The 21261-nt window shown below is 55.5% G+C and overlaps 2 protein-coding genes across 2 annotated transcripts in view; one reads left to right on the top strand and one right to left on the bottom strand.

Moving 5' to 3' along the window:
• Positions 1-1777: 1777 nt before the first annotated feature.
• On the bottom strand, positions 1778-2146 carry LOC103078439 (60S ribosomal protein L35-like). The gene is given in 1 exon segment (XM_082930888.1): positions 1778-2146. A coding segment is annotated over 1 exon segment (369 nt).
• A 4998-nt stretch (positions 2147-7144) lies between these two features.
• The window catches only part of CAPN9 (calpain 9), a 39142-nt gene continuing 25025 nt past the window's right edge, over positions 7145-21261 (top strand). The window contains 4 exon segments of the mRNA XM_007450603.1: positions 7145-7357; positions 14406-14475; positions 17545-17663; positions 19792-19925. Coding sequence (XP_007450665.1) covers positions 7145-7357; positions 14406-14475; positions 17545-17663; positions 19792-19925 — 536 coding nt within the window.

Genomic DNA, 21261 nt, shown 5'->3' on the forward strand with positions numbered 1-21261 from the left:
TCCAGCCCTAAGACATGGGGCTTATAAAATGGGAAACTCTCTAGTTAGGAAGGATGCCAGGCAGCCCAAACACAGCTTCCACTGTCTGGGAGGGGCTGGCTGAGACTTAAGAGTTGGGGAACAGGACTTCCTTGGTGGTCCAGGGGTTGGGACACTGCACTCCCAATGCGGGGGGCCCTGCAGGTTGGGGAACTAAGATCTCACATGCCACGGGGCAACTAAGCCTGTATGCCACAACTAGAGAGCCCACGCACCGCAACGAAAGATCCCATGTGCCGCAATGAAAGATCCCGCGTGCCGCAACTAAAGATCCCGCATGCTGCAACTAAGGATCCTGCGTGCCGCAGCTGGGACCCAGCGCAGTCAAATTTTAAAATATATATATAAGAATTGGGGAAGCAACTGACATTGGAGAGACCTGGCGGGAGCTCCTCATTAGGGGAAAATGTTGGACTCAGGCTGAGCCCAGGGGAATGGCAATGCATGGTCCCCAGTAAGAAACTAAGACGCAGGTTACACCAGCCTTGGTCCTTCCCCAGTGGACCGGAGGTCCTGCCCCGATGCCCTGGGTGCATAAGATCTCCCCCTGTTCCCATGCCACTACTGGAAAGGAAGGGAAAGGAAGACTATGGGAGAAATGGACTATATAGGGTGTTTAAACTTTCAAGTGACTGCTAATTTACAGAGAGAGGGAGAGACTAACCCAAAATGAGAGAGTGTGTCATACAGCAAAATATAAATTGAATTTTTAGTACTAGACGGAACGGGAGCTTCAGAGCAAGAGGAGATAAAATATACAGTTTAAAAAAGTAAAGATAACATGTCTGCTCCCTAAACCATGGGGTGTAAACGCCCAGGGTTCAAGTCGCCCTAAGAGCTGTGTGCAGGGGCTTTTAATCTCTGGAATGAGATCAAACGGCAGGGGGAGAAGCGCTGGGGCAGAAGTAGGTGGCGATATTTATCCTTCAGCAACACAAGATTTTTTTTTTACTTTATTTTTAATTGAAGTCTAGTTGATTTACAATAGTATATCAGTTTCAGGTGTACAGCAAAGTGATTCCGTTACACATATGTATGTATATACCTATATTCCTTTTTTTCTATTCTTTTCCATTAGAGTTTTTTTTTATTTTTATTTTTTGCGGTACGCGGGCCTCTCACAGCTGTGGCCTCTCCCGTTGCGGAGCACAGGCTCCGGACGCGCAGGCTCAGCGGCCATGGCTCACGGGCCCAGCCGCTCCGCGGCATGTGGGATCTTCCCGGACCGGGGCACGAACCCGTGTCCCCTGCATCGGCAGGCGGACTCTCAACCACTGCGCCACCAGGGAAGCCCTTCCATTATAGTTTTTTACACGATATTGAATATAGTTCCCTGTGCTATACAGGACATCCTTGTTGTTTATCTATGTTATATATGGTAGTGTGCATCTGTTAATCCCAACACTGGAGTTTTGAGGAGCAGAGTTCCTTCTCAAGGATGCAAGGGCAATTTCAACAGTGTCAGCCGGGTCCAGGGGTTTACTGGGGAGATCAGGCCTCCGGAGGAAGCTGTATTCCACAATAGAGCCTTCAGGCAGCTTCAGCAGTCCTGGGAAATGGAAGGGAAGTTCATGGTCTGTGTGACTCCAAACTGGAATCCCTGTGGGTCAACGGAGGCCCAAGACTGGCCAGAGAGCATGGGGGGATTGGGCGGGTGCCTGGAGATGACCTCTCACCCCATGATGCGCTGCCTTTTTTTTTTTTTTCCACTTTGTTTGTTTTATTGACACCTGGATGCTCAGGCTTTGACCGCGTACTTCCGGAGTGGGTACAGCCGCTCCTTCCGCCGCTGCTTCTTGGCCTTCAGGTTCTCTTCGTGTTTGTTGAGCCGGCGGCGCACGGCACGTGTTTTCTTGGGCCGCAGATCCAGGGGCTTGCACTTCTTGCCCTTATAGGATTTCCTGAGGTTCTCTTTCTGAGGCTGGTTAATGACGGTGAGTACACGGGCGATGGATTTGCGAACAACACGGATCTTGGAGAGCTAGGAAGCCGCACCGCCTATTACTTTAGCCACGCGTAGCTGGGACAGCTCCACTTTCAGGTCCTCCAGCTGTTTCAGCAGCTCCTCCTTCTCGCCACGAAGGTCTCGAGCCTTAATCTTGGCCATGACTGTAGAGTCAGCCTCCACCGCCTTCTCGGAGGCAAAAGGCTTATTCCCACGTAGGAGAAAGTGGGCTCCTGGGGGGGGCGGGTAGGAGTGCACAGCCCGAGGCGGGGATGGCGGGTGTTCCAGGGGAGGGAATCGAGTCCCATCTGGCAGCCAGGTTTGCTGATATGAACTTGGCACGAGGAGCACAAGCTCTCACCTTCTAGGACACACAGTGACACTCATGACCACCACTGAACCTCCTTTTGCAAAGCACAGACTTCTGGGGACGGCCCAAAAAGGGAGACAGAGCTCGCCTGGAACAATGACATCATTGCTCCGCTCTGAGCTTCAAGCTGGGCTTTTAAGTCTATGGTGAGGCTTTGGAAAGCTGGGCTGTCAAGTGAGAGCAAAGGATTCCTCAGAACCCACAAAATGACTTTTTTTTTTTTTTTTTTTTTTTTTTTTTTTTTTTTTTTTTTTTTTTTTTTTTTTTTTTTTAAGATCAAAGCTTGGAGGCGTAACTGGAAAGTAAATCATACAGCAAATCACCAGGGGACAACAGTTATAACGTCAAGGTCATTCCCTCCTAAGAGAGAAAGCCGCCTGGGGCCGGGAGATGTGAGGACCTGAGGGGGGGAGGGCAGAGACCCTTTCCCCTGCCCCCACGTGCCCCTGGGGAGGGCGGAGGGGGCAGAGTCACTGCAGACGGTGCAAACCCTGAGAGGACTCCGCTTTGGCCTTGCGAGTGACTGAGACAGTAATATTTAAAACCGACCGAAAACTTACTGCATTGGACTGAACACCCTGCAGAGGGCCAGGAGAGATGTGCACTCCGTGCAGTTTTTGGGCTCCAGGGCCACGGGGAAGGAGGTACTAGAAAAGTGGGAATTGCATTTCGGTACATGTGGGACACAGGGTGTGGATTTTGAGACCCCAGGCCCAGCTCTTACTGCAGAAGCTGACGATTCTCAACCTGGGTATGTGGAGCTCCTTTGCATACGCTGTGAGTGCCACATACCGGGGCACAGGTGGCAGGTGACGACCAGGACAGGCAGTAAGGGAAGAGTGCAGAGTGTTCCGTGCTGGGGGGATACAGCCACCAGGATCCTATGGCGGAGGGACTTGGAGTCTGAGAGAGGATGACGGGGCATCAGCCAGGGCCTCCTCCCTCTGTGAAGCTGTCCTGAGGTCTCACCACCACTGGGTCTTGCCCTTTCATGGTCGTCTCAACGTAAAAAGAAACTCAACCAAGTAAGTCTAGAGGGTTACAAGCAAACATGCATTCCCTGTGCTCAGTCCACCACTCTCGTTATGCCTCGTGTAATTTCCAAGAGAAATTTATGCAGCTGTAAATGCCATCCTGGTCCCCCTTTCTCCACAAATGGGAGTGCTCTCTGCGTGCTGTGCTGACCTTGACCTATCGGAGACCTTCCACGTCAGCATGGAGGGCTTCCTGACTCTGCTCCGTGGCCGCCTGGTATCTCACTTCGTGATTGGCTGGGCCATAATTTTTTTTTATCATTCCGTCTAGCGGTGGGCGCTGAGTGCTTTTCACCTTGTTTCTAAAGTGAGCAAATGCTGTGACGAGATGGATAAGCTTGAATATCTTCACTTTGCAGGGGCGCAGGTTCGTCTGCAGGATAAGTTGCCAGGAGGGAGTGGCTGGCTTTAGAGAGCGTGTGCATCTGTAATTTTGATAGATATTAATAAGCTGCTCTCCAAAAACATTGTACCCGTGTACACTCCCACCAGCTATTAGGAGGGCATTTTTAGCTCAACAGACCCAAAGTTTTGAACCTTTCTTCCAGGCCTGCCCCTCCTTTGTTCGTTTGCTCAGGCCTGAAAGCAGGAGGCCCCATCTTGCCCCCCGACCCCCCGCTCCGTGAGGAAGTCCGGGCAGTGATTCTCCGAAGACAATCTGTCCCTTCCTCTCGCCTTCTCTCCTACCACACCTGCCCTGCTCACCTGGACACCTGTGTGAGCCTCCTGACTCACTTCCCTCCTCTCATCTTCCGCCACCTGTTCTCCACACGCGAGCAGCGGGGCCCATGCCACCCCCATCACCGCAGGCAGGCTCCTGACCGCCTCCCGCAGACACCCCAAAACAGAGCAATGCCCGCTGCGGGGTCGTCTGTTTTGCACACCTGTCAAAACCTGGTGCTGGTGAAAAGTCTGCTCTGCTACTGTAATTCCCGGCCCCCTGGAGTCCAGGACAAGGTCTCTGCGCCCAGGTGAAGGTTCAGGGCATTGTTCTTGGGTTTTGTCCAGAGGCCTCACAGACCCACCCAGGGGGCTTCTTGCATCCCACTGCCCTGATACACACACACACACCACACCACCCCCGGGGCTTACTTGGGCCTCTTCTCTGGAGAAAGAGAAACACAGCGGCCTCTGCAAGCTGAGGGTGTGGGGAAGAGAGAAAGAAGGGACAGGAAGGCCCCAGGGCCAGGGTGAGGGTGAGTTAAGCTGGAGGTCACTTTAGCAGTTGTTCTGTTCAGCGGAGGACAATGCAGCTAAAGTGACAAGTGGTCCCCGTGGGCACTGCACCGCAGGGCTCAATGCCACACACGCCTCTAGGCTGGTGACAAGTGGGCAGGCCTTGCGACAAGCAATGGGCACCGTCCTGTCCTGTCCCCGGGCAGGCAGAGCGCTTCCCTGCGTGTGTGCCGGAGCTGCGCGCAGGAGGCCGAGATCCCACTGGCCTCCAGAACACATGGCTCAAGGTCCTCTAAACATTCCATCCAGAGAAGAAACAAAGGTTTGGAAGATTCACCTGAGAGGCTCAGGTACGGTGTCTGCTTTCCAAGTTCCCACAGCAAACGGGCAGCCAGCTCCGACCCACCGGGCTGAGCTGGGGCCGGGCTCAGAGGTGCTGGGCTGCAGCCCTAAGTCCAGGCAGGAAGCTCTGCTGAGTGCCTGCACCTGGGACGTGGCCGGGGCACGGGCGGGGGTGTGTGGACAGGTGACACCTACAACAGCACTCCTTCCTGCGGACCCTCCCCGCAGACCCTTGCAGGGTCCTGGCAGCTGGCCTGGCCCCCTGCACTGGGATGATGTCCCGGAGAGCAGGGGTGTGAGATGACCTCCAGGAGACTAAGGCATCTCTAAGCCCTTTGAGTGTATTTCCCGCTCGCGGGTGTTTCTGCTTTAGTCACAAATGGCAACGCAGTCTCTGATTACCTAGTAACAAAGATGGGCTTTAAATAAACATGGGTTCATCCAGTCCGCAGGAGCGACCAACATGGCAGGACAGGACCCCTTGCCTGGAGAGGTAGGGGCACGGTATACGGACATGCATCCTGGGGTCTGGAGAGGGTCCAGCATCACGGAAACCCTTTACGACATTGAGATTGTGTTGGATTTCACTTCAAGGTCCTTCCCCCCCAGTCTCGGGGTCGTTTGAATGGGAAATTCTGAAAAATCTGAGCTGGTGATCATTTCCCTGACCAGGGCGTCACAGAAATGGATGGCCCTTATGCTGCTGCACCTGTCTCGCTGGCTGTTCTCCTTAATCACCTGGAAACAGGAGCTGTCTTACAAGACGCCGGCAGCTCCACTGTCTCTGGCAGAGAATTATTCCAGAATCCTTTATGGCGTGGTCAAAGAAACATAAGAAGCCTTTACTAGAGGCGGCAAAAGAGGCTCAGGAAGGGGGCTCTGAGATCCGGTGTCTAGGGCAGTGCAGGGGACAGACAAGACAGCACAGGGAAGGAGGCACCTGCAGCTCCTGGCCCGGCCCGTGGACCCTGCCGGCTGTTTGTTCCCAGCCGCCCCTCGCGGCCCCCACAGTTGCCCGTCATCCGAGTCACTGAGGAACCGGGGCAAAGAGGCCCTGCCCAAGGTCACCCCAGGCGAATCTGGGAGCCCAACCCAGATGCCCCCAACTTCAGTGTCTGTACATCCCTGTAGACCATATGCAGGATTCTCTGGACAGAAAGTATGTGGAGGCAAGTGAACGTTCCTGGGAATTGGGGGTTGCGTGAAAACTCAGGTCACAGGCTTCTAACCACACCTGTTAACTCCAGACCCCTTGACTCCACGGTGAAGCTCTTCGAAGCCCCGGGGCTTCACGCGGCCGCTCAGATTTTTATTAAACTGCTGCCCCAGAACATCATTTCTTCTCAAACGTGACAGCCTATTTGTAGAGTTTGGCAGGGCAAGGAATTTCATTAATATGATGTCTGCTTTTGCAACTGTTTTCCAAGACCAGCTGCCAGGAAGGATGGAGACAGAGGCATCCTTGCCCTGGAGGAGGGGCGGACGTACCCTGTGAGTGCACCCATGTCGGGGGTCAGAGCCACCCAGCTCCGGCTGGATGAAATCCAACCCTTCTGCTTCTATAAGTAGAGTTGGATGGGGCACAGCCTCGCTGTTTGGTTCGCACAGCATCGTGGCTGTTTTTCTCTACAACCCAAAGCTGAGTAGCTGCAACACAGACCACATGTCCCACGAAGCCGGGAAGATTTACTGTCTGGCTCTTTACAGACAAAGTTTGCCAACCCTGCTCTAAATCAAAATGGGAGGCTGTGAGAAAGCTGTCCGTGCAACGTGGATTATTGTGACTTACTAAGCTCTCTGCCAACTACAGAACACTGCGACTCTCTGATTTAAGAGGTGATTGAAGATCACCCCGTGCCCTCTCCCCACAGCAAAGCCCGCACTGCCTGCCACCTCCTGGACCAGTTTGATATCTTGCGCTCTTTTGCCATAAGGCCACCCTCTCTCTGCCACCGGGGTCTGCCCCGTGCATTAAGCAGAGAGCGCTGTCTCCGCCCAAACCCGGCTCAGCCTCAGAGCTCCTGCTGCACGACAGGATCCCCTGGGAGGGCAGAGGGCTCTGGGACAGTTTGCCATCAGGGTGTGCCCCGTTCCCGTCTAACAGGGAGGTTCCCAGGAAAGCAGGCGGAGGCCAAGGTACTTAGCTCAGTGCTGCCTCACTGGCTCCTTTTGACTGGCACCTGCATCTCGCCTCTCCCCACCATCACTGACCCCGAGTCTGCTGGCCCGAGGACAGCCATGCCTTACCTCTAGCGGGCCCCAGGGCCTCAGGTGCCCCCCGCCCCCAAGGATGCCTGCATCACCCACTCCTCGGGCCAGAGCTTGGAGGAGCTGAGGTAGGCATGTCTGCAGAAGGGCGTTCTGTTTGAGGATGCAGACTTCCCAGCCAACAGCTCCTCTCTCTTCTATAACGAGAGGCCCCAGCTCCCCTTCGTGTGGAAATGGCCGGGGGTGAGTGCTGCCAGGGCGGGTGGGCAACAGACAGGGTGTGCAGCTCAGCAGCCCAGGAGGGGACATCAAGGGAAGGATGGCCTGGGAGGCGTGGGCTATGCACAAACTGGACTTGGGCCCATCTCCTGAGACCCCTAGAACGTATGCGGTTTGAGGGCAGGAATGATGCTCGGGGGGCAACTGGCTGCTCTGGGTGGTGCCCAGGGTGTCTGGCTGCACCCGGCCCCCGGCTCCATGATTCCCCGCCGAGGCCCGGGACTCAGGATCAGAGAGGGTCTTGTCATAGGTGGTGAGTGGAAGTCAAAGCTTTATCCGGAAGTGTCAGGTGACATGTCCCACCAGAGCTCAAGGGCAAACACGCAGAAACGGGTGGGAGGTTGTTCCCCGCAGATCCCTTGCGCTAACGTTGAGACAATGTGCCTGAGGTGCTCAGGGGCTTCTGGCCAGAGCCTAGGATGCTCAGAGTGGACAGGAGCTCACTCAGCGAGCGCTCAGGACCTGTGCGATGGACAGAAGGCATGTGAAGCAGGGATTCTCTCCCCAGACCACCTCCCTTCCTGGAGGGCAGCCACCATCTGTGTCCCCGCAGGCCCCCCGCCACCAGCAGTCTGGAGGTGATGGTCCCACGTGGCACCAGCTGGTGCCTGGGACCAGGAATCAATATTTGCCGTGCTGGATTAGTCAGGGCTCAACCTCTGACCGGGCGCCGGCTGGCTCTCCTTCCGCCAGGGAGGGTGCTGGTCTGGGAGCAGCTCCTGTGGGGACAGGACGCTGTGGGCAAGGCTAAGGGTGCCGGACCTAAAGGGGAGACCCTGAGTGCTGGTGCCACCCTGCCGCTAACGTGACCCCTGACCGTGGTCCCAGGCCTCAGTCTCCCCATCTGTAAGGTGGGAACAATAACGACCAACGTAGGTCCGACGTCTGGCACACAGAAGTTGCTCAACAAGTGACGGCTGTTGTTCTGATTGCGGTTGCTGTTACTGCAACAGCTCTGAATCTCATCTCACCATGAGCACCACATCGACCTCACCATCTCCCTACATTCAAATAATGTCGGTATTGTAAATATATAACATGTCTACTTATAAAAAACAAGTAAACACAAAAACCTCCGGCCTCTTCAGGGCCGGGCCCAAAGCACACATAAGCTGTTATTTACACAGTGGTAAGCTCTTTTTTAAATTAATTAATTAATTAATTAATCTATTTATTTATTTTGGCCGTGCCGGGTCTTAGTCGCAGCACACGGGATATTCGTTGCAGCACGCGGGCTCCTTAGTTGCGGCACGCATGTGGGATCTAGTTCCCCAAGTGCAGAGTCTTACCCACTGGACACCAGGGAAGTCCCCCGCAGTGGTTAGCTCTTTACTGCTATTTCCCGTTGTAGACTGTGTGTGTGTGTGTGTGTGTGTGTGTGTGTGTGTGTGTGTGTGTGTGAGCGCACATCTATATGCCATGCTGCCCTGGTTCAGGAGTAAGCCGCTTCTGGTTGTCCGGTATTTTCTTAAGTCTGACAAGGCTATCACGGAATGGCTAAGCCTTTCTTCTGAGAAATTCCAGTCTCTTCCTTTCCTCCTAACTGGTCTCCCTACTTCCAGCCGCAGCCTGTCAGGCCACGCCTACTGCCACCAGGGGCCTTGCCGTCCCCTGCTCTGCGCCCTCGGTGGGCTCAGCATTAGCCAGGAGTGAGGCCCAGGCTCCCACACAGCCCCTGTCCCCAGGCTGCCCTGCACCTGCCGCCCCTCCCCGCGGTCGGACCCTCCCATCGGAACGCCCTGTCGATCTGGGAGGCCTGCTCTGCTTGGGGAATCTGGGCTGCCGTTCAGGGGCCTCACCCACCAAGCCTTCCTGGCTCCCTGAAGCCCTGTCGGCTGTCCCGTTTCAGCACTCACGCTGTTTTAATGTAATGACCTGCCCGTGTCCCTCCTCGGCGCCCAAGTCTTCTGAGAGGCAGGCCCTTGTTCATCCCATACCCCACTGCACTCTCAGCTTCCAGCACCTTCTGTCACCTCCTAAACAATGATATCAGCCAACAGTTACTATGACCTGCCAACACTGACTGTTCCAGGATTATCTCATTTAATCCCAAACAGTCCTAAACTCCGGGCATTGTCATTCTCCCCATTCTAGTGAAGGAGAAGCTGGAGCCTGATGGTTGACGCGCGCAGGCAGCACGTGACGGAGCCGGGCGCCTCCCCAGGCACCGCCCCAGAGCGTCGGCCACTGGTGTGACTGGAACCCAACGCCGTCACCCCGTCCAGGAGGGCGCCCACCCTCCAGCCTGCATGGTCATCCCCTGGCTTCAGGTGTCATTCTGGAGCCTATGGCTCACCCTGTCTCAGTTGCTCCACGATAAGAGCGTGACGTGCACAGGCCAGGCTGGAGACCGTCTTTGTGCCCTCCTGGAAAGAGGGCCCCGGGACCCCCAAGGGATTCCAGTGCCCCAGACCTCAGCTCTGGGAGGTGCTCACTTTAACATTGACGTCTGCTCAGTGTTGCCCCAAATGATGGGCGAGGCTCCCACCCAAAGGCCTGACACCTCGGGCCCCTCCACGCTCCGCTTTGATGTATCATAACTGGGCAGCTGTCCTTCCTGCATTCACTTTCAGAATCCGTTCTGCCCTTTGCTTGGTCTGCGGCTGCGTTCACCAGCTCTGTCTTCATTCCCAGAAACACACTCTGCGTGTCTCCTACTCAGGGAGGGCAGGGGCCTTGCGGCCCGTCTTACACACGTCTGTGACGTCAGAGGCAAGGACCCGGGTGGGGATTGAGGTTACTCTGGCAGGACAGAGCCCGGGATCCCCGGGATGGGGTCAGCCGGGGCAGCAGCGCCACGGGAAGAGTCGCGGCGTCCCTCTGGGAGCCTCCGTGGCTTGGGCGCTGTCTGCCTTTCTCCTCGGCCCTCACGTGCTGCGTGTCCCAGCAGCGACTGCCCGGCCGTCCAGTGGGAACGTGGGGCGGGCGCTCTGCCAGTACCACCTCCTTGGCAAACACAGCTCTGCTTGGGGGCCGGGGAGTGGTGCACGAGAGCAGCCAGAGCCAGGAAAGCCATGGGACGTCCGGGGGTGCCGGAGAGGCACCTCGTCCCCCCGGGAGCCCAGGGCAAGGAGGCTCCGAGGGGGAACCTGGGCCTGGGGTTGGGGTAAGAAGGGGAGGTCGCCCAGGGGTGAGCCCTCCCCAGGCCTCGCGGGGAGCGCTGTGGATCTGGGGGGGGGGCGTCTCCCGGCCTGATGGGGACACAGCGGGGGTGCAGTGCAGCCGAGGGCCTACCTTCTGCGCCTGTAGCCCGAGCCCCTCAACTCACAAGCGCCTCTGCTTCCCTTTGCCCCCCGACTTCCTGTCTGCCTGCTCCCATCTGCCGTCTTCCATGCAATTCTCTGCTGACTCTTAGGCCTCCTGAAGGCCCCGGTCCCGCCTCGAGCCTGGGCTGACGGCCCCTGGCAGCCTGCGTGCACCATGGCACGTGGCCGAGACCTCCCTGCACAGTGGGGCTCCCTTTGGGGCTGCCCTCCCCACAGAGGCCACTGCACTCCAGGTCCCCCTTCCCCCACCCCGTGCCCCCTTCTGCCTCGACGGCCCTGGGCACATGGCCAGGATCAGCGCCCAGCCGTGGATCGTAGGACCCAGCCTCTCCAGCCTTGTTAGAAGTGCAGCTTTTCCCTTCGTAAATTAAGCACTTAACAGAGAAAAGTCTGTGTGTTTGGCTGAGCCCCTAATGAGGCACAAGGTGAACCGTACGGGCCCTGAAAGCAAACATTCCTGGACGCTCGGTCCCAAGTCCTCCAGGGAAACCACCTGCTGGTGCCCAGGCCGGCCTCCCTTCCCCGGGTCCCCAAGCCGCAGTCTGGGGTCACCTCAGGTCTGTGGAGACCTCTCTGATCCTCCCTTCACAGGACGGTGGTTTCGGGTAACCCTCGTCCTCAAGCCCCCAGACAGCATTTCTCATGAACAAACACACCTCTGGGGCCCACCGCATATGCAGGACTCCCAGGCATAAGTGCCATGCACGGGAGTGCACACGGGGCACACGCGTGAGCCCATGCACTCGACATGCCTACACACGTCACACATTCAGCAGAGGAGGCACCCACACCCGTCAGCACACGTGCCACATGGCACATGGGCATCCGACACGCCCACACAGCGCCCCTTCACACACGCGCGCACAGAACCCTGTGACCGGCACAGGGCTGCGTCGACTCACGGCAGCGCTGGACAGACAGAGGCATCCGTCACACGTGACGATCTCACCAGCTTATACCTGATGGCTGATTGGCATTGGCTTGTTGAGAATTACTGAGTTTTCTCTTTTTTGTATTTTTCTCCCTCAGTGCACAGTTTGATGCAATTTGATAAAATTCTCCTGGACAGAAACAACCAGTTGCAAAACAAGAGCTGGGAGGCGGGGGCACCTGCAGGTGCAGTTGGTGGAGTTAGTGAGGCGGGCAAGGCCGCAGAAGTCGGGGAGGGGCGGACAGCAGGGAGGGGAGGAGGGGCCTTCATGCCCACAGCCCATCGTGTGCCAGGGGTCCCAGCATCTGGCCCGGGGCTGGGCAGCACTCTGCCAACCTTCAGACTCCATTCTACACGCGCTGCTGGTCATGCCGGCGCTGGAGCAACTCCCCTGGGAGGGCTTGGGGGCCGCGCAACAGGGCTCTGGGGACTCCTGGGGTGCCCTTGCGGGCAGGGGCTCCAATACGGATTCTACCACCAGCCAAAATGCCCCATCTGGAGGAGGGGGGTATATGTCTCAAGTGACAGATAAGAACACAGCCTGGAGAAGTCAGATGGCTGGCCTGACCCACCGATCAGGGAGGGCTGCTGCTGGGACCACTCTCACTTCCCTGGTTTGCGCCTTCCCACGTGCAAACGCCCTTGGGCGCTGAGGTCAAGGAGAGAGAGAGAGAACATGGGGGCGGGGGGATCCTCACGGGCAAGACAGAGCATGGGCACAAAGGAGCTGTCCCTCAGCTGCAGCTGCCCTTCCTGCCATCATATGATGCCAAGACTCCCGAGGTTACCTGGAAAGAGGCAGGAATTCTAGGGCTGGTGTTCAGGATGTCAGCCAGCCCTCTGCCAGGCCTGGGTTTGTCCTACATCAATGGCACAGTGCTCTTCAGAAAATCTCCTGGCTGAGTTTGCTGGGATATTTTTATTTTTTTAATTTATTTAGCTGTGTCGGGTCTTAGTTGCGGCACGCGGGATCTTCTTTGCAGCGCGCAGACTTCTCTCTAGTTGAGGCGCGCGGGCTCAGTAGTTGGAACGCGCGGGCTTAGTTGCCCTGGGGCATGTGGGATCTTAGTTCCCCGACCAGGGATCGAACCCATGTCCCCTGTGTTGGAAGACGGATTCTTAACCACTGGACCACCGGGGAAGTCCCTGGGATATTTTTTAAACTAATAAACCCCTGGGCTGGCACATCCTGGAGGCTGCAAAGAGAGCCCCATCATTCCACACTTTAGCCTGGGAATTCCTCCTTCCTTCAAAGAAATCACCACCCTCTTCTGGCCCTTTAAGACACAGATCAGAGGAGAAGCAGGGTCCTGGGAAGCTTGTGGAAAGCAGTTAAGGACAAAGCTCTTCCCCAGGTGTCCACCCAGACCTGGTGGCGAGTGGCTGTCTCCAGCCCTCATTTCTGGAAATAGGTGGGGAAAGTCCCTCACTCACCTAAGTGCATTTGCACCCAGTTAAAATGATGGGGGACTTCCCTGGTGGCGCAGTGGTTAAGCATCCGCCTGCCCAGGCAGGGGACACGAGTTCGAGCCCTGGTCCGGGAAGATCCCACATGCCGCAGAGCAACTAAGCCCGTGTGCCACAACTACTGAGCCTGCGTGCCATAATTACTGAAGCCCGAGCACCTAGAGCCCATGCTCTGCAACAAGAGAAGCCACTGCAATGAGAAGACTACGCACCGCAACGAAGAGTAACCCCCACTCGCCACAACTAGAGAAAGCCCGCGCACAGCAACAAAGACCCAACACAGCCAAAATAGAAAAAAAAAAAAATGATGGGGCGTCCGCTGTGTGCAGAACTTTCATCCACATCCCCTGATTTGCTGATTCCCCTCCCTGGACGGTCACACGATGCCTCTCAACTGCCCGCTGCCTCTGAAACAGCCCATCCCCTGTCGTCACTCTGTCCTGGTGCTTTGTCCCTCCCCAGCACCAGGACAGAGTGACGGCGGGGGATGGGCTGTTTGTACATCTGTTTGTACATCTGTTTGGGGGTCTTGTCCCAGCCCCTCTGCAGGGACTTTCTCTCTCTTGTTCCTTTTACTGTAGTCCACGCCAGGAATGGAGCCTGCTGCCTCAAAATATGGAAAGAAGATATGAATTTTATATAACTGCTCTCAAAAACCTTTTGTTAATGTCTTACACATTACAATATGTGTATGTCTTACACATACACATATCTCTCCATGTTTTATATATATATAATTCTATATGATTGTGTGTAATAGATAATAAAATATATAATGCGCTGTGATAAAATTATATGAGCGATATGTGCACATAATCTATAGATATATAAAAATTTTCACTTAAATGTGTAGTTAAAAAGAGAAAGAAGCTGGAGGGGGTGAGGGGGAATTTGTGCTGAATCCCAGGCCTGTGGTGTGGGTATTACTTCACTCTAACAGGAGGAATTTGAAGCCCACAGAGGGCACAAAGCTCTTAAGTGTGGAGCTGGCGTTCAAACCTGTGGCCCCGGCTCCTAGCCCAGGGCCCCTGAGCGGCGATGTGAAGCCTCAGTGCGTGGTCCGCTGTGCAGCCAGGAGGGTCGGGAGTCTATCCGGTCAGAGGGCGCATGGGGGTGCTGTTCAGAAGGCAGGGCCTCTCCCCAGGGGTGTGACCAACCAGCAACAAACCCAGGTCTGCGAGGAACAGGGTCACAGCTGTCTTTCACCTATTCTTGTCCCTCCTTGGGAAAAATCAAATATAGGAAAACAGCCCTCTGCTCCGAGGAAGGAAAGAGCCCCTGGGCCTGCTCCATCATGCCGGCCCTCCACGCACTGGGCCTCACTTTAATGATGCTTTCCTTCTTCCAGGAAATAGTGAAAAGCCCAGAATTCTTTCTTGGAGGGGCCACCAGGACAGACATCTGCCAGGGGGAGCTTGGTAAGTGTGGGGGATGGAGTGTGGAGAGAGGGAGCTGGGCAGACCATCCCGTGGGGGCCAGCAGGAACAGCACTGGGTCCCTGAGAACCCAGGGGCACAAGAGTTGGGGCAGCATCACTGTGACCGCCCTCTGCCACCTCCCTCCCCCTCCCTCCTTCCCAGTCTCCTGGTCTGGCCACAGCTGAATGGAACCCAGGGACTCCAAGCCCCCTGCATCCTTGTTCCTCCGGCGGGTGGATGCCCCTCTGGTCCAGGCTCGCAGCCCAGGAGTTTACAGAGAACAGAGATTCCCGGTGCCCTGGCCTGGCTTTCCTGCACCGTGACCAAGGCTAACACTCACATATATGAACTCGGCGCCTGCCAGGCATTCTCCTAAGTGCACGTCACCCCATTTCATCTTGCCAACCACCCTTCCAATTTTACAGAAGAGAAACCAGATCTGAGGGAAGCTAAGTGACTTATCCAAAGTCACAGGAGTGAGAGACCGGCAGAGTCAGGATCCGAACTGGCTCTTAACCTCTCAGGGGGCTCATACTTTGGGGAAGTCCCACTCGCCACCGAAGCAACCCAATCTCCTTCCCGCAATTGAATTGAGAGTGTCCCCAAGCCAGTTAAACTGGGCCCTACATTTCAGGATTTAGTCCAAAATTGGGCTGGGTTTACCTTTATTCTATCTATGTAAAAAAAAAAAAAAAAAAAAAAAAAAAAAAAAAAAAAAAAAAAAAAAAAAAAAAAAAAAAAGAAGAAGAAGAGAAAGAGAGAGACCTAAAAAACATACCAGTGGAGCAAACTTACTTACAGCCGAGCTACCACCACTATGGTCTAATGGTTAAAGTGGGCCATGCTGGAACCTCCATGTTGAGTGACCAAGCTCCCCTCGCACAGAACCCAGAAGCCACAAAGCTAGAGGGATGACAGCTGAAAGACAGAGATGGTGGATCATAGATAGACCACACAGAGCTGGATGGTGGAATTATATGCTCTAGATGTAACTTTGACCTCTCAAAAAGATTGCATTCAGATCGGCATTCATTTACCGAGGTGCCGCCCCTAGGAGGGTCTCCCTGCCCCAGCTCCCACGTCTCCCCTCTCGTTTCTCCACCCACCTCTTCCTCTGCCTGCCGTCCCCCTACGCCCCTGCATTGCTCTTCAATAGAAAATCATGGAACGGGTGCCTTTATTTTTCACAGTTTTGGTTTGTCACATTGGTGTAAATGTGTATGGTTGGTTGGTACAAAATATCATTTTGTAACACTTCCATTACATCCAATACTGTTCATAGCATATGTGTACCTTATGAAGGGTCACCATAAAATGGCCCTGCAGCCCCAAAAGAGAAGCAGAACAGGACTGCCCCGTTGCCTGGCCCCCGCCCGTTAGCGCCCCCTGCGTGCAACCTTCCACCCAGCTGTCCGACAAACTGACCGGCAGGGGTGCCGTCTGCTGACCTGGGTGCAGTGCTAGTGTGGCTGATCTCGCCCATCGGTGCCCACCCAACAGAGATAAAGCGATCTCGTTTTTCCCTTTGTTTAAATTGTGTAAATAACTTTGGCTTCTGAACCTCCCCCTTCCAAAGCTCAGAGCAGGGCTTCCCTGGTGGTGCAGTGGTTGAGAGTCCGCCTGCCGATGCAGGGGAGACGGGTTCGTGCCCCGGTCCAGGAGGATCCCACGTGCCGCGGAGCAGCTGGGCCCATGAGCCACGGCCGCTGAGCCTGCGCGTCCGGAGCCTGTGCTCCGCGACGGGAGAGGCCGCGGCAGTGAGAGGCCCGCGTACCAAGAAAATACACACAATTCCCTACGCTGGCAAAGGCAAAACTTGGAGAAGAGGCTGGAGGAGGTCAGCTCACAGCAGGAGCTCACTCCGTCCAGCCCTGGCCCGCCCTGGCCACTGAGAGCTGAAAGCAGGGACGGTCACCTGGAGGGTACATGGTCAACTCTGCAGAACAAAGGGTGCTGAGAGCCTCCAGCCTCTGTCCCTTCCCCTCTGCACTGCACCCCACCCCCGCCAAAGCTAGGCCCCAGCTGCCAAAGACCAGCTAATGCATCAGGAACCGGTGGTAGGCGCCCCACTGGCGACACCCTAGGGCAAGCCAGAAGCGGAGGGCCTCCGAAGCAGCTTTACTGACACGAGGCCTTCTGTGAGTCTCTTGCCGGTGGTCAACAAGCACGAGAGGTCATTTGACAAGGCCCGAGTCCAGCGCACATGGCACTTCCCAGGGCTGTGCGCTCTAAGGAGGCCCAGCGGAGTGTGCTGGGGTCTCGAGCTCCACTGGCAGTGGCGTTATCTACAGAAAGCAAACAGATGTGGTATAAACGTGGAGGTCCCGCCCTGCCACTTAACTGGATCCTTCTAGACCTCTGCTCACACGTGTTTCATAGGCAGCATCGAAACACGGCTGGACACAGAGGCGGCGCTCGCTCCGTTCTCAAGACAGGCGGATGGAGGCTGCAGGAGTCTGGCACGACACGGACCAAATATCGTCTCATGTTTGATTTCGCTTTGGAGTTTTCCTCCACATGTGTGTTACCATGAAGACGTAGTTGGGGAAATCAGTAGATCAGTCAACAGATCTTGAAAATGCAAGGTAATTGAAAGCAAATACCCACAGAGCTACCGTTATCTATAACTAAACTGAGTCTAGGCTGGGGGGAGGCATCGGTCCCAGAAACGTCCTCCCCAGGCACTGCAGGGCGCTATCTCTGAGACCCCCCCAAAGCGGGGGGTCTTTCACCTGCTGATGCTATGGTCTGCAGCCTCCGCCCCCGGAAGGGATGGCTCTGGAACTTCACAGCGCTAATGTGCAAGTATGTCTGAAATCCAAGCAAGCATATCCTGTAACACTGCCAAGACAATGACAGTTGTTTACAACAAACTGGGCAAGAGAAGAGTCAGGAAGGGAAGCAGAAGGGAGGACAGAGGTATTTGCTGCTCTTCTGATTCTGTCCACTCTTTTAAATACAGAAAAGATGTGGCCACATCTGCAACGCCCCACATCCCTTTCTGGCCTCGAGTTTTCCTGTTTCTTGTGAACTGGTGGCGAAAACTGATTTCTGGCTTTCATTCTGCAGGCGACCGCTGGCTGTTAGCTGCCGTTGTCTCCCTTACGCTTAATGAAAAAGCACTGGCTAGAGTTGTCCCCCAGGACCAAAGCTTCGGCCCGGGTTAAGCAGGGATATTCCACTTCCAGGTAAGGAGGACCCCTGGCCAGTGGACTGACCTCTTAGGGGCCCAGTGTGATGCCACGGGTCTCTCCAGCTGCGTGGGAACCCTGGAAGGAAGCGCCCCTAGACCCAACTGCACTTCGTCAAGGAATAACCCCCGAAGTGTTAGGAGAGCCTTGCAGGCGTTCTGCCGTGAACCCTTTCAGGGAGTATGCAGGAAAAGCCTAAGAGGTGTTTTGGCAAATCTGGAGGCCCATTTGTTAAGGGTTTTAGTAGCTGGAGTTTCTTGGGCTTTAAGCATAAATGGTCTCAAACGACTATACCTCCTGGGAACTGGATTGTTTCTCACAAACTGAGTCTCCTTATTAAAGGAATATAGGTTTGGAGACATGAGTGAGCTTAAAAGTAAAAGCTGGGAGTATCACAGCGGCCTCTCCTGTCGGGGTCCCCTGGGGGCGCCTGCCCCGGGGTTCGCCTATGTGTTCTCACCTCCCTTTCACCGGCTCCTTCCTCCACCCCCAGCCCTGCAGAAGCTCTGACCAGCTATTGACACATGCCCCTCTGCTTACTATGTGGGGACCTCACACAGTTTTCGTGGTGACCCTGGGCCTTCGCATACTACCTGGAAAAAGGAGAAATGACGTTGCAGGCTCTCCTAGAACAAAAAGGGATCCTTCAAAGGAGGCGCAGGTGAAGACACAGCCCTCGTCCTTCCCCTTCGGCCCAGCACCGCCCCTTCTCCTCTGGGCCAGCCCAGCCCTTCCCTCTCTGCAGCCTCAATCTGAGTTCTGATTCCAGCCCTTTCGCTGCTTCTCATCAGGTAGGGCCTGACCCTGCTGGGTGCCTGTCAGTCACCTGCTGATGTCTGGTGACAGTACTGTCATCTCTCCCGTGGGGAGAGGGGCGCTGGAAGTGAGCCCCTCCTCCCTCTCCCCTGCTGTCCTCACCCACACTCCTGCCCCCCCGGGCTGATGGGGCCCTCTCTCTGCCACCTGAGGCATCGCTCCCTTGGAAAGCCAGCCCTGAGCACCCCCAACCCTGGCCCCGGCTCCAGGGAGCCCGAGGCCCAGCCCGGCCAGCAAGCACATTGCTCCAGAGTGCCTCTGCCCCCAAGGAAGCCTGGGGTGACACGGGTTGGGAGGATGAAGCCCCAGGGGGAGCCCAGCTGGGGCCGGTGGCAGTGTGCCCACACGGTGCTCCCACACATACCGCTCGGGCCCCTTACTAGGGCCCAGAGGGGCATATTCCTTAAATGCACACAACTCTGCCAGGAGAGGGCTGGCCCACTACGAGTCACTGAGCCCGAGGATGCTCAAGACGCCCAGCAGCACCGCAAATAAATGGCTCTGGGGCCACGGCCGACCCTCTCTGTCTCTGTCTTCTTCCCTTAGATCTCCCTCTCGGCCAACTGGGTGACAAGGAACACACACACATGTGCACGCAAGGAGGCATGCAAGCACTTGCACACAGTGCACGAACACACAAGCACATGTGTGTGAGAGTGTAAGAACACACGTGCAGCAGGGAACTCGGCTCAATGTTATGTGGCAGCCTGGATGGGAGGGGAGTCTGGGGGAGAATGGATACAGGTATATGTATGGCTGAGTCCCTCTGCTGTGCACCTGAAACTATCACAACATTGTTAATCAGCTATACTCCAATAGAAAATTAAAATTAAAAAAAGAAGAACACACGTGCAGGCACATATGTGCACACACACGCGCCCCTCACGTGTCACACCTGGCAGCCTCTCTCTGTCTTAGAGGCTTCACCTCCAGGTGAGGAGGGAACACCTGGGTCAGAACATGGACCTGCATGCAGGGAGAAGTGGAGGTCCAGCTGTGGGCAGACCAAGCCTGCATCGCCCACCCCTGTGAGAGAGGAGCTGATGCAGGGCCGTGGGGGGTCCACGGAGGACCCTGTCCTGCTGGCCCCAGTCTTTCGTGGGAACACCGAGCCTTCAGCCTGTGTCACTGGTGGGCCAGCTCAGCTCCAGGTCCAGGTGGCCCCCCCCCCCATGGCACCCAGGAGTGGATTTCCTCGACCGCAGGGCAGCATGGTCCAGTTGAGGGGAGGAAAGCCGTCAGCATTTGCAGGTGGGGTGGGCCTCCCGAGGGCCTCCCCACTCAGTTTCCGCCTCCACCCTGGCTATAGTTCTAGCAGCCCAGCCAGTGGCTGGACCTGGTGATCGCTGACCGGCTGCCCACCTTCAGGGACCGCTTGGTCTTCCTGCACTCCGCCAACTGCAGCGAGTTCTGGAGCACCTTGCTGGAGAAAGCCGACGCTAAGTGAGTGTTCCCCGCTTGCCCACAGGCCCAGGCCCAGGAAGCCCCCGCTCCTTTGCCTGGAGCACCCTCAGAGAGTGAGACAGAGGGTCTGGGTGTACCAGTGTGGCTCACTGGGGCCCACCTAGCTGGAGCTCGCTCAGGGTTGGTGGTAGAAAAGGAGCAGCCAGAATAGTCTTCCTGTCATGGCCTAGGTGTGCCCACCCTCGAGCACAGTGGTGACACGTGTCCCCTTTCTTTCCCTGGCCCACAAGTCTGGCCTTTGGAAGAGCGGGGAGGGCAAGCAGAGGGAGATTCGGGCTGTGTTGATAAAACTTGGTTCTCCAGACTTCCGGTCAAGCAGTCGCAGCTCAGACACCTGGGTTATTAACCACGTGGATATCAAGGCATTATGTTTTCCCCCTTCAGAATATTCCTTCTTTTACTCTTTAAAAAATGGTGGTTGGGCTTCCCTGGTGGCGCAGTGGTTGAGAGTCCGCCTGCCGATGCAGGGGACGCGGGTTCGTGCCCCAGTCCGGGAGGATCCCACATGCCGCGGAGCGGCTGAGCCCGTGAGCCATGGCCGCTGAGCCTGCGCATTTGTAGCCTGTGCTCCGCAACGGGAGAGGCCACAGCAGTGAGAGGCCCGCGTACCGCAAAAAAAAAAAAGAGGCCAAAAGTGGTTGGGAGGACACCTTACCGAAATAGATGTACAGATGCAAATAAGCGTATGGAAAGATGCTCAACATCATTTGTCATTAGGAAATTGCAAATTAAGACAATGATGAAATATCACTACGTACCTACGATACCAACTGCTGACTGGGCTGTGGAGTAACAGGAGCTCTCGTGCGTTGCTGGTGGGGATGCAAACCCGTCAGCCATTTCGGAAGACAATTTGGCAGATCCTTACAAAACTAAACATCATCTTACCAAAAGATGCAGCCATCATACTCTTTGGTAAATGAGATCCAGAAACTGGAAGCAACCTAGATGTGCTTCAGAATGAATGGATAAACAAGCTGTGGTACATTCAGGCAATGGAATATTCTTCAGTCATTAAAAAAAATGAGCCGTCAAGCATGAAAAGATATGGATGAATGTTAGAAGCATATTGCTAAATGAAAGAAGCCAATCTGAAAAGGCTGCATACTAGATAATTCCAAAAATATGACATTCTTGAAAAGGCAAACCTATGGTGATGGTAAAAAGATCGGTGGTAATAGAAAGAGACCAATCACAAGCACTGAAATGGAAACTGTGATTAAACAACTTCCAACACACATAAGACCAGGACCAGATGGCTTCACAGGCGAATTCTATCAAACATTTAGAGAAGAGCTAACACCCGTCCTTCTCA

Source organism: Lipotes vexillifer, unplaced genomic scaffold (genome assembly GCF_000442215.2).
Source record: "Lipotes vexillifer unplaced genomic scaffold, Lipotes_vexillifer_v1.1 scaffold805, whole genome shotgun sequence".
NCBI classification, from domain to species: Eukaryota; Metazoa; Chordata; class Mammalia; order Artiodactyla; family Lipotidae; genus Lipotes; species Lipotes vexillifer.